We start from the raw sequence: 13063 nt of genomic DNA, 5'->3' as shown, positions 1-13063 counted from the left end.
GACCTCCACTGGTGAGAAAAGCTCTAGTATAGATGCCAGTACTTCATCAGCCAAAACGGCTGTTAAGCGCCCTGTCACACGTCCAATACCCTTGGCTGCTGACCAACGAACAACTGTGTCCTGCAACTCACTATATTAGAGATTTGGTATTGAGTTGCAATTCTTGAAATATCTTAGCCCTGTACCTCCCTTAAATGAGAATTAAATAAACAAAGCTTTCAAAAACAAATTTAATGGACCAATATCTACAACAAATACCCAACAAACATTATCAGCATTTACAGGTGTACAATGTGTATGATGGATCCAACATACACATAATTAAAACACAAGGAAAAAGGTCTCACTGAATTGTGTAGAGATCTTTGATGAACGATTTCCTTGCTTAAAAAGTCCCTTCCTATGATGTAAGATACATAGCTAAACAATATGACTCATAGCCCTGAGTAGGTTGTTAACAAAGAGGCAATTGATCTTCCATGAACACTTTTCTTACTGGGAAAGTCAATACCTATAATGTCAAAGATATTATCAAAACATTCCAATTCATAGCTTGAGCAGCTTAAAAATACTCCCTAAACATAAGTAAAATGAGTTCAAGTTGTAAGAGCATCAAGGCCTTTACTATGAAGCCCCAGATTCAATAAACATATTAGCATTGAATATATCTAACTCATGGGTGTGGTGTATGTGAACAGGCAAGGCCAACTCAAAATCACAGGTGAATTTGACACATTTTTCTTGGTTGTGACACCAAACCCAAAGGTTACCCAACAAACTGAACTGTGAACCAAATTGTTAAAAGAAAAAATTACTCTAATGAAGGTCATCAGATTCAACATGCGGACGATGTACGTTTCAGTTCTACATTTATCTCATGTACACATGTAAAAAATAATCCTCATATTTTCATACAAGAGTGCCACCTATGTTCCCATTCATTGCGACCATACCTTTACAAACATGAACACAACTAATAAAAATGTATTTATAAATGTACTTATTGTTAGACATATTGAGATGTTGGCATTGTTGTTATTGATGTCAAAACCTCCATATCGGCTGCTTGGCAGTATCGGTTGGTTGTTGACAGTATTGGTTGGATGTTTGTGGTTGTCAATATGTTGTCAGTATGATATCATGGTTTCAGTTATATAAGAACAAATTCAGTACATGCAGTTTTGCTGTATGGTCTCAGGTGTACTTGTTTCTGGTACATCCATATGCTTTTGGAGAGTGCAATCGAATTAAGTTTCTACTGGTAATTGTTGACTGTTGTGCTTACAGTATTCTTCCAGGTGTTCCTGCCAATTGGACATTCTTGCTGTTCAGCAGAAGTGTGGTGTAGTGTTCACATTTTGTTCTAGACAGATTTCATCTATCGGTTGATTCAGAAATTTTGTTGAGCATGACACAGTCCCAGTTCTGGTGTTCTGATAGTCCCAGAATTTACTTATCATTGATATGAAGTGTATATATCTTGAGTGTGATTTGTATTTATGTCCTGTGGTAACATGTTGCAAAGATTCTTAAGTTTGACCCAAATTTAGGCTCGTTGTTAGCATGTTAAATGTAATTGTAATATCTTTGGTGTATGGCCAACATGTATTTTGATTGTGCCAACATATGTAACTACCATGTTGGGTGAATATATAAAGAGAGATGTCTTTTTGTATCCGATGTGTGTGCAAGAATATGTGCAAGCTGGAAAAAAAATATCTTAAGGTATTAGTGTGAGTTTATTTCAGTGGATATCTGGTAGCGGTGTGTAAACAGAAGGAAATTGAGTGAGGAACTACTATGGTACAGAGAGAAAGTCTTACATACTGTGTTGCAGAGGATTGGTATAAGCTGGCAGAAGATCTGTATTAGATCTCTGCTGTCAGTAAATTTTGTGCTTTAAATTGGAATTGTTTCATGCATAGTTAGATACAATTCTCAGTTCAAATTTTGACAGTCAAACATTTTGTAATACATCTTCTGTGTAAGTGTACTTAGCCCAACCGACAGTGAGCCCTTGCAAAAATCACCTTTACTGGTGCCACCTTATCCAGTGTTATTTTCATGAGAATAAGTTTCTCTGCGGTTTTTCCCAATTTGGGTTTCCACATAAATTTTGGTGCTCATTGTGTTGATGTTTTGTGCTCTTTAATTTACAGTATGATTTAAGTGGTCAATGGTGAAGTGGAAGTTAATGCAACTATTGATGCGTGTTTGATTATATCGTTTATGCCTTTTACCAATTCAGTAAAAGTTTTAGAGCTTGTTTGTGAATAATTGATTCACAACCACCACCACCCCCCAGTTATTCGGCATGTTCATCACACATTTCTTATCACTGTACTCACCATCTCATTAGCCTACTTATTCCTGACATTATTAGCCTCACAAATATTATATTTGGGACAGAATTTCATATGCTTCTCAAATCTCTTTCCTAAGACTATTTAACTTTAAGTGGCCGGTTTCCTTGACAATAGATTGCCAGAAGATAAATTAACCATTCGCTTTCATTATCAATCAGGAAGATTTCATTCTTGAAAGTGTCACTCCACATAAGACGTTTAAGTACAAATGACCATCAGGATATGGCAAACAAGTTGGTAAACAATAATATGGAGCATTCTGGCACAAATGATTTGCTTCTAAGTTGAAGCACTGATGTAATTAAGTTATTAAACTTTTTGCCACTGAAAATCATGTGAAGGAAATACAGAGTAGAAACACAGAAAAATTATGATATGAACTACCATACACTTACAGAATCTTAACATAATATTTTTTCTAATTGTTTTACCTTGTCCCTCAACCCAGCCAATAATTGTTCAATTATTTCTTCTATGACTTCAGGCACATCCATTTCTTCTTCTTGTACTCCTTTAACATTTGTAGAGGGCGTCACCTCTGGCACTGTGTAATTTTGATTGTTTCTGGTAGATGCAGCAAAATTTAGATTATGCCCAAGTGAGCTGCGTGTACCCTGTAGACAAAAGAAAAATAAATAAATGTATGTGAAATAACACAAACAAATGAGGGCATACATAATGCATATGGTTTAATTCAAACAAGTTACCACTGTCAACAGTTTGACCACAAAAGAAAATGGTGTTGACAATCAAATAAACGAGGACCATACATAATGCATATGGTTTAATTCAAACAAGTTACACTGTCGACAGTTTGACCTCAAAAGAAAATGGTGTCGGTACTCAAACAAATAAGGACCATACATAATGCATTTGATTAATTCAAACAAGTTACCATTGTCGACAGTTTGACCTCAAAAGAACCTGTTGTTGGCCTAACCTGCTTATGTGAGTCTCAAGCATTACATAAATAAGTTGAGAATACATTTTTTTGTGTGATATCCCTCCTGCATTACACTTCCTACTTTGTTCTTGATGAATATGCCAATAGTAACAAAGCTGTTATCGACAGTTTGACCTCAAAAGAACCTGTTGTTGGCCTAACCTGCTCATCTGAGTCTCTAGCATTACATAAATAAGTTGACTTTTCATTTTTTTTTGTGATATCCCTCCTGCATTACACTTCCTACTTTGTTCTTGATGAATATGCCATAGGCACAAAGCTGTTTTATATACAGCCCACTTATTTTAAATACTAAACATGACATAATGTGTCTTGCCATGATGATGTATGCACATTTGGGGAAACACAAAAGGGTTTTGACATTTTTTATTTCTTGAGCCTGCAGATAGCTGCACTTCATCTATCAGAAATTTAGAATTATTATAGATAAGCACAGAGATTCGTAAGACAATAAAAGGTCATGCTTGCAGCCACCAAGCCACTAAGAGTGATGACTCAAATTGTTGTAACTTATTGCCATTGCTTTTGTTGGTGCATCTGTTTTTCTGTTTTAATTTTTTTCTGTTCCAGCATAAATATACATCTCATAAACAGTTGCCTGTCCACAGTTTTGGGGTGCAAATATTTTCACCAAACAACAAGACATGCAAAATCTAGTCATATATTCAATCTTATGAATGCCTCCCTCAAATTTTAAGATATGCAATTACATATTTTTGGTACAGAGTACAAAAAATATACAATTTTTCATTTTTGCCTAATGTCAGAAATTTTATATGCTTTGTATTCTTTATTTTTATATGCTCAAGGTACTATAGAAGTGGTCGGATCCCATCTTGAAACATGGAATTACAATGCCACAGAAAGAACTTAACAGTGACACAATAAATGCAAAAACAGAAACAAGGGGAGACAGAAGTCGATTCTTTAGCTCTCTTCATCCTGATGATGGACCATAGAGTGTGATCCAAACTTCAAAGCATTGATGTTAATAGCTGACAAATAATCTAATCCAGAAGCTGTTACATCTTAATGTAAAAGTATTCAAAGATGTCCAAGAAGAAAAGAACAAGCATTGATGTACTGTTCAAATTAAATACCAGAAACATCAGGATGTCAATGACATTTTAGTTGCAGAAACAGAAAAAAGAAAAACAACAGGTGAGGAACTGCTTCGAACCTAGGACTTGAACACATGACAAAGTAAGTGAATCTAAATCAATAGACCACGTATCTTTTTCAATTTTTGTAGCTATAAATCTCTGTAAATGTATAAATATAGCCTAGAATACAAACTATGAGTTTAGTTCATTTTTTGAAGTCCTTGACAAGCCTGAAACTTATGTAGGGCTCAGTCAAATTCACTGAATTCAAACTCATCATTTTCCAGATAATACGACTCTCCATCCTTTTGCGATGCATCTACTATTACCCAGTTTCTAAAAGTTGTTTATTCAAAGAACCTTTTCTTTTCTGGACTTGAATACTATGGCATGATAGCTTCACAAACACAAACATATGTTGCAAAATGCGCTCAAAATCATGTTCGCATTCATTGGCTCAAGATGAAAGATTATGCATCTAAGCTATTCTTGAAATTTGTAAAACTAAAGAACTCAAGAGAGCAAATAAAAGCAGTGAAAAACACTGATAGCTGTTATACTTATCTATCTAAAATTTCTTGAGTCCTTCCAGCTCAATATAAACTTGTGTTTCAAGCCCCAGATTATTCAATTAAGTGAGCTCCAGTGCTTCAAGAATTCATGGATGTTTATCCCTTCCAAGCAAAATCCTATAGCTAAAACTTATTATGACCCATCTCTCTATATGTACAAGCTTCACAATGCACTCATGTATTCAACCAATTATAGTATTTTCACTATGCTAGCCATACTATTCCATTGAGGCCGTACCAGTTGAAGCTACTTCTTTCTCGTGAAACATAACGGCAACTTGCATCATTTCTGGATGTACAACTGACACCTAATCTCCCATGCTGAAGAGGGGATGAAGTTGCAGTTGTGAAGGACATACTAACTCACTGGCCATACAAGTTGGATGGATGCATGTAAAGTGGAGCAGTGAATTGCTTCATTTCTGGAGAAAATACCACTGTGTTTGGAGGTGCTTTGGTCAGGTGAACCATGATACACTCTTGACTTTGGCATTGAATGTTGTGCATTTTTTGACCCTTGAGGGGCCCAAAAAAACATTAGTATTGGCTGTACCAGCAGTGAATATCCCAGTTACAGTCAACTTCAGATCTTTTTTTGTTATCGCTTTTTTGTTGCATCATCAACAGTCTTTTTTGGGTGTGTATTGAGGGGCTTGATGTTCCCTTCAGCAGTCAGCAGTTTGGTAGTGTTAGCATGCTTCTAGTAAGTGAGTCTCAATGTAATATCGGTGTGTATCAGACCTGATAAACAGTAAGACAGAAGCAACATAGTGCCATCTTGGTATGCTTGCTTGGGTACATGTAAATACTGTTCTACCTATGTCGTTGGAACAGCATGAGTTGTTTACAGTAGTTTATATTGGCATATATCAGCAAGTTTAATTCTCCAATAATGAGTTCTAATGCATGTCATACTAGCTTGCTACACCCTGGATGGTAGTACCAACAGTGGTCTCATATTGCTTTATTGTATTTGCACTCTAGATAATTGGGTGTGGTCCTATACACTGTATGCTTTCACCTTGCTTATCTCAGTAACTCTGTGATCAAAAAGTGAAAGACATTGTATTTTAGCTTCAATTCAACTAAAATCTTCAAAATAATTGGGATTGATTATCAAATTAAAGCGTTGGGGATTTTGAACTTTTAATTTTGCTTTCTCAAGCCTTTCTTCCAAGGTTTCTTGCTTGATAATCATAGTCTTCCATCTAAAAGATTAGTTGTTTTCAATTTGATCCACAATAATTATAAGTTTCTTCCTCTCTTCATGCCCTTGTGTCAGTGACGTTTGATTTCCTTTCACATACAGAACCAATCAAGACCTTATCTAAGGCAATAAGTTTTCGATAAAATATGATGTCTCTTCCTATGTAGCTTGAAAATTTTTATTTTGAAGTGTATTCAGCAAATGAGGAATTCAAATTTCCTGGCATCACATTCAACTTTGATAGCTACCAACCTATTCTATGCCAACATGCCAACATGTGTTAAAGAGAATCAAACCAAACATAGTGTACTAGATAGCAATCTTGCCGCTAAATTTCAGATATGCAATAAGTTGTGGCCACTACTGGTGTTTATTGTCCCTCATATCAAGCACCTCCTAAAGCAACTTATGACAAAGGGCTACTTCCAAACAAACCCCAAGATTTCCATATAGTGGAGTGAGATCTTTGTTGCCTTCCTCGGGAAGAAGGTGAACTTGCTACCGTTGGTGTCCTCCAACAAAGCATTCTGTTTTTGCTAACTAACTAGTGGATGTCATCAGCATGACTAGAGCATGGAATATTTTATCAAGGTATTGTATTTTGACATAATTGCCTAATGAAAAGTGTTGAGTGATTTCATCCCCTCTTTTTCTTCAATGAGAATGTGGTAGAGGTTGGAAAACGATCATTTGCGAGACTGATTCTATGATCCTTGTCAATCTTCTCAATAGAAAGAACTTTGAGGATAGCTCTAGTGCAAATAATCCGATGAAGGCACAATTTGAGACAAAATGAACACAACAAAAAAGGAAACTTATAGTATCTGAAATGAGAAGCTATTACATGCATTACAGCGAAAACAGACCCAACTACATGCCCTATGGGCTACAGTATTTATCTGATTCTGGAGAAAAACCCTTCTCATGGTACCTTGTCCCAAACTCCGACAAAAAACTGCCTTTACAACTCAAGAATGGCCGTTAAGTAGCCTGTCTTAGGTTTAGGGTGAGGAATACAATTTACATTTTGACATTTAGCAGTCGGTGCCAAAATGGAGGTTCTAGAATTCAAATTAGAAGTTAGTGCAAAAATAGAAGGTTCCAAAAAAAGGTAGTCCAACTTCCAGGAGGCATAACTTTTTATTCAAAACTCTGATTGACGAACCATTTACATTTTTGGAAAGCTCACTAAGCCCTTTATAGCCTTGTGGGCCACTTACCGCCACCCCCATTTTTTGAAGCCATATGAGGTCGTTTAGCGTATCAAATCTGACTTTGAAGTGTTTCTACGAGGTCTCCGAGCAACTAACCATGAAACTTTTAGACATTATTTTTTTTTGAAGCGTTTGAAATTTCAATTACACCCTTTAATTCTTCATAATTAGGGCTCTATAACAAATAACCCATTTTTTTCCATTTGCACAAATCCCAAGTTGTGCCAAAACGCTAACCCAAAAAAGCAACAATGGAAATAGGAGAGTTTGAATCTCTATTTTGCCCAAATGGGTATCCAAAAATACAAACACATCAAACAGAAACTATCACTAAACATATTTTTGGGTGATACAAAGTTACCCTTACACCGTTGGATGCTCCTACATCAAACATCTAGGGTAATTTGAGAAATGGCCTTGTTACGTCTCAACTAGTTGAAGAAAACCCAAACGGTCAACCTCTGCTTTAGATAACCAGGTTTAGCCTTCCACAGGTTATCCTTTCCACTTCACAAGATACTCCTCATACTGCCTATTTCTAGTACTCCTTCCCACACATGTATCCAAGATTTCTTCAATTTCCTCCTTCAGAGGTAAGAATTGGACATGGCTCAAGTATTGGTTCCTCCTCCATACCATCTTCATGATACTCTGTTAAATTTACAACATTGACAAAAGACGAAATGTGGATTCCATTTGGCAATTCCACCTTATATGCGTTCCTCGAATCATGTTTCTTCAAAATCTTGCAGGAACCAAATTTCTTCATCTTTATCTTGTTGTAGGTGCGCATTGGAAATCGCTTTTCTCAAGTACGCCATAACCTAATCCCCAACTTGGAACTCATTATGCCTCCTCTTTTGATCTACCCTAGCCTTATACTGGATGCTCATCCTGGTGATATGCCCATGCACTTCTTCACGTAGGTTCTTGAAATGTTCAGCAAAGTCCTCTGCCTCAGCACTAGTCCTACCTCCTTGCTCCATCTTCCATAATTCTAGTGTAGTCCTTGGACTACTCCCATACACAATTTGTAATGATGACCAACCAATACTCCTATTCACAAAATTATTGTAAGCAAATTATGGTTGTAGTACAATCAAATCTAGTCCCTTGGGTATATCACCTACTAAACACCTAAGCACATTACCTAGACTTCTATTCACCACTTCAATTTGCCCATCAGCTTGTGGATGATGTGCAAGACTAAACTTCAACTCTGTCTTCAATTTCTTCCACAAGGCTCTCCAAAAATACCCAACAAAATTTATGTCTTGGTCTCAAACTACACTCTTTGGAAGACCATGTGACCTCACTGCCTCTTTGAAAAATAAATCTGCAATGTGAACCACATCATTAGTCTTGTGACAAGGAATGAAATGAGCCATCTTTGAAAACCTGTCAATCACTACAAATATTGAGTCATTGCCACTTTGAGTCCTTGGCAACCCAAGAACAAAATCCATACTTATGTCTTCCCAGGGCTTTGATGGAACAAGCAATGGCTATTAGGATAAAACCACAGACAGAAATAACAATTACATGCAAATATAACCAATAACAGAAAATAATAGATTGCACAGAAGAGAACACAAGACACCAAGATTTAATATGGTTCACCCAATCCTTGGGCTACATCCACCAAACAACAAGTCCAATATTATTACGATCCAATGATTACAACTTGATTAGAATCCATAATCCCTTATGGCTGAATACTGTCACAAGAAGCAATTTTCGGATCACACCTTATGAAACAATCCCTAACCCTAAGCCCTTTTATACAAGTATTTTTGCCACTTTAGGGTGAAAATTAGTTACAACATGTCGGCCATAAAATTTTGATAAAAAAGCCCCAAAAAAATTTGCTCAGGGGCTCTGCCCCCCATCCCCCACTCAAGGCCCGGCCCCGAACCCCGCCGAAGAATTATGGAGTATATATAGCACTTCCCTGATCAGTCACCACAAACTAACAATCCCCCACTTGAGGACTGATCAGGCTCCACGCTAAACAACAATCTCCCACTTGGAGACTGATCCTGCAGTTATGCCGCTACTCCATGAGGCTCCCATTGGATCAAACCACCCTGGACTCTGCTGCTGTTCAATTATTTTGTTCAGTCTAGAGGGCCAACTGAAGCTAAAGTGTTCAACTTCTCCCTTGTCACTACCTTTGTAAACATATCCGCCAAATTGTCACATGTATGTATCTTGTCCAGCTTTAACTATCCATCATCTAGAACTAACCGAATGAAATGGTACCACAATTGCGTATTTTATCTTTGAATACAGAGTTGAATTCTTCGCAAGATGAATGGCACTCTAACTATCTGTAAACAAATAATTATCCTTCTATGCAATAAACATCCCAATTCTTCCAAGAAGAACTGATGCCATATCATCTCCTTGGTTGCCTCTGTATCAGCAACATACTTTGCCTCTGTAGTGGATAAAGCATTAACCTTCTACAATTGAGAAACCCAGCTCACAGCTGCCCCACCAACAACAAATACATAACCTGTAGTACTCGGCCCGATATCAATATCCCCTGCCAAATCTGAGTCAACATATCCCTGTAAATCAGTAGTAGAGCCCCAACATATAAACACTTACTGGATGTTCCTCTCTAATATCTGAGAATCCATTTGACAGCATTCCAATGCTCAATTCCTGGATGACTCATATACCTACTAACGACTCCCACTGCATATGCAATATCTAGCCTTATAGATACCATAGCATACATCAAGCTTCCTACAACTGAAGCATAAGGTACCTTGGACATCATATCCTCCTCTTCTTGTGTCTTTGGACACATCTCCTTAGTCAACTTCAAATGACCAAGTAAAGGTGTGCTAACAGCTTTAGCATTCTCCATAGAGAAACACTGCAACACCTTCGCAACATAATCAGCCTGAAATAATGTCAATTTTTTGTTCTTACTATCTCTGCAAATCTTCATACCAAGGATTTGTTTTGCTGCCCCAAATCTTTCATAGCAAATGCATGTGCTAACTAGCGTTTCAGCCTTTTAATGTGATTCATGTTAGACCCAGCTACAAGCATATCATCAACATATAAACATAAAATAGTGTAGCTATCATCATCCAACCTCTTAAAATAAACACAATGATCTAAATGACACCTACTATATCTATGCTCATGCATAAACTGTCAAATTTCAAATACCATTGTCGAGGTGCTTCCTTCAAGCCATATAAACTTTTCTTTAATCTGCACACTAAGTTCTCCTTACTTTTGACCTCAAATCCCTATGGCTATGCCATTTATATCTCTTCATCCAAATCACCGTAAAGGAAGATTGTTTAACATCAAACTGCTCCAAATGCAAATCTTCAGTAGCCAAAATACTTAAAACAGTACAAATAGAAGTCATTTTAACAACAAGAGAGAATATATCATCAAAATCAATGCATTTTTTCTGTGCAAATCCTTTTACCACTAACCTGGTTTTAAATCTTTTCTTACCTCCATCCTCTTCTTTCAACCTATAAACCCATTTATTTTGTAAAGCTCTTTTACTTACAGGAAACTTCCATAAATCTAATGTCTTATTTTTCAGGAAAGAGTCCATTTCATCTTTCATTGCAAACTCCCACTAAATCTTAGTATCCACGTGCACAACTTCATCATAACATTCAGGTTCACTGGCATCTATTAGTAAAATAGAGTACAAAGAAAGCGAAAATCTTTTTGGAGGTCTACTTAGCCATGTTGACCGTCTAACATTCACTGGAGTATGTAGTATTTGTTGTTGCGGTTGATGCACATCATGAGGAATTGTTGGAACATCATCTTTTGGAGTATCATCCAGCAATACATAATCATCTTCTTTCTTCTCCTGTTGCTGCAACAAATTTTTGTACAACACTTTCTCATTGAATATGACATCCCTATTTACAATTTTACGATTTTCAAATTCCCAAAGCTTATAACCAAATTCATCGATGACATATCCAACAAATACACATTCCTTTGACTTAGCTTCCATCTTGGTTCTATTTTCAGAACCTATATGAACAAATGCTTCACAACGGAAGGTTTTGAGAAAAAGAATAACTCACCTTCTTACTAGTCCATGCTTCCTCTGGAATATCACAGCCCAAGGGACTAGAGGGACCTCTATTAATCAAATATACAACAGTATTCACAGCCTCTGCCCACATGTTTAGGGGCAACCCTACATGCAATCTCATTCTCCTTGCACGCTCCATTATAGTCCTATTCATGCATTCAACCACTCCATTAAACGGTGGAGTCATTGGAACAGTTTTATGTCTACAAATACCATTAGGAGAGCAATAATCTTCAAATTCATGACTCCAATACTCACCACCATTATCAAATCTGAGACATTTTAATTTCTTATCAGTCTCATTTTCAACCAACCATTTCCATTTCTTAAAAGTTTGAAATACATCAGATTTCTAAGGAAATAAACTCATACTTTTCTAGTTGCATCATCAATATATGTAACATAATAATGAGAGCCACCAAGGAAGGATACCTAATTTGGTCCCCATACATCGATATACACAAGCTCTAATTTTTCATTTTTATTTTCCTTCCCAGTCTTCACAAAGCTCACACTCTTTTATTTTCCATACACACAACTTTCACAGAAATTCATATTAACACATTTCAAACTTGGTAAAAATTTATTTGAATTAAGTAATTTCATACATTTCTCACTCATATGCCCAAGTTTATTGTGCCACAACATTGTATCAAAATCTACAGCAACTATTTGTTCTGCCTACTCAACTGCAGCAATTGTTTCTGGACATTCATTTTTCTCTGAAACAATTGAAGTAGAAGGAACAGTATAACCTGTATAAAGATATAAAGTGCCTATTTTCACACCTTTTGCTACTACAAGGGAACCTTTTGAAACCTTCCAATTTTTATCATTAAAAGTAACTACACAACCCTCATCACCGACTTGCTCTACTAAAACTAAATTCCTACTCAACTTTGGAACATGTCTTACCTCATGCAGTAGCTAATGATTCTCATTCTGCAACTTAATCTTAATTATTATCTTTCCAACAATCTGACAGGGTTCATTATCCCCCAAATAAACAAGCCCAAAATCCCCTTGGATATAATCAATGAAATAACCTCTATGAGGTGTAGCATGAAATGAAGCACTAGAATCTAAAACCCATAAATCATCAATAATTTTTAAAGGCAGAAGCAAAGCATCCTCTTCAGATTTGTTACCACATTAGCCTCCTTGTTCCCTTCTAGTTTATCTCCTTCATTTTTCTTTCGAGTCTAGCAATCTTTATTCTTATACCCTTGTTTCCCACAGTACCAACAGTCGTTTGGTCCTCTCGATTGAGACCTTTTCCCCTTTGATTTTCCTCTTGATTTCCCATAATGTCCAAAATTATTTCCTCTCTCAGTCATTCTAGCTCTACTTTGTGCATTCAAAGTACTTCTTGATGTAGATCCACCTGAGGTTTTCCTACGAGTTTCCTCACTCAAAATAACACTCATCACATCATCATATTTTACGGTATTAGATCGAGAAACAAAATTACTCAAAGCCATTACCATGTCATTCTAGCTTTCAGGCAAAGAACACAAAATCAAGAGAGTCCTAATTTCTTC

The 13063-nt window shown here is 36.5% G+C and overlaps 1 protein-coding gene across 2 annotated transcripts in view; it reads right to left on the bottom strand.

Moving 5' to 3' along the window:
- Positions 1-13063, bottom strand: part of TTN1 (ARM repeat superfamily protein) — a 233105-nt gene that overhangs the window by 172215 nt on the left and 47827 nt on the right. For both annotated transcript variants that reach the window (XM_089797137.1, XM_089797138.1), the window contains exons 5-6: positions 2798-2980; positions 4-120 (exon numbers count right to left, since the gene is read on the bottom strand). In XM_089797137.1, coding sequence (XP_089653263.1) covers positions 4-120; positions 2798-2980 — 300 coding nt within the window. The remainder of the gene's footprint in view (positions 1-3; positions 121-2797; positions 2981-13063) is intronic.

The sequence above is a fragment of the Cupressus sempervirens genome, chromosome 8 (assembly GCF_028749045.1).
Source record: "Cupressus sempervirens isolate cs-2001-9-10 chromosome 8, ASM2874904v1, whole genome shotgun sequence".
In the NCBI taxonomy this organism is placed as follows: Eukaryota; Viridiplantae; Streptophyta; class Pinopsida; order Cupressales; family Cupressaceae; genus Cupressus; species Cupressus sempervirens.
This window is presented reverse-complemented; position numbering and strand designations above follow the sequence as displayed.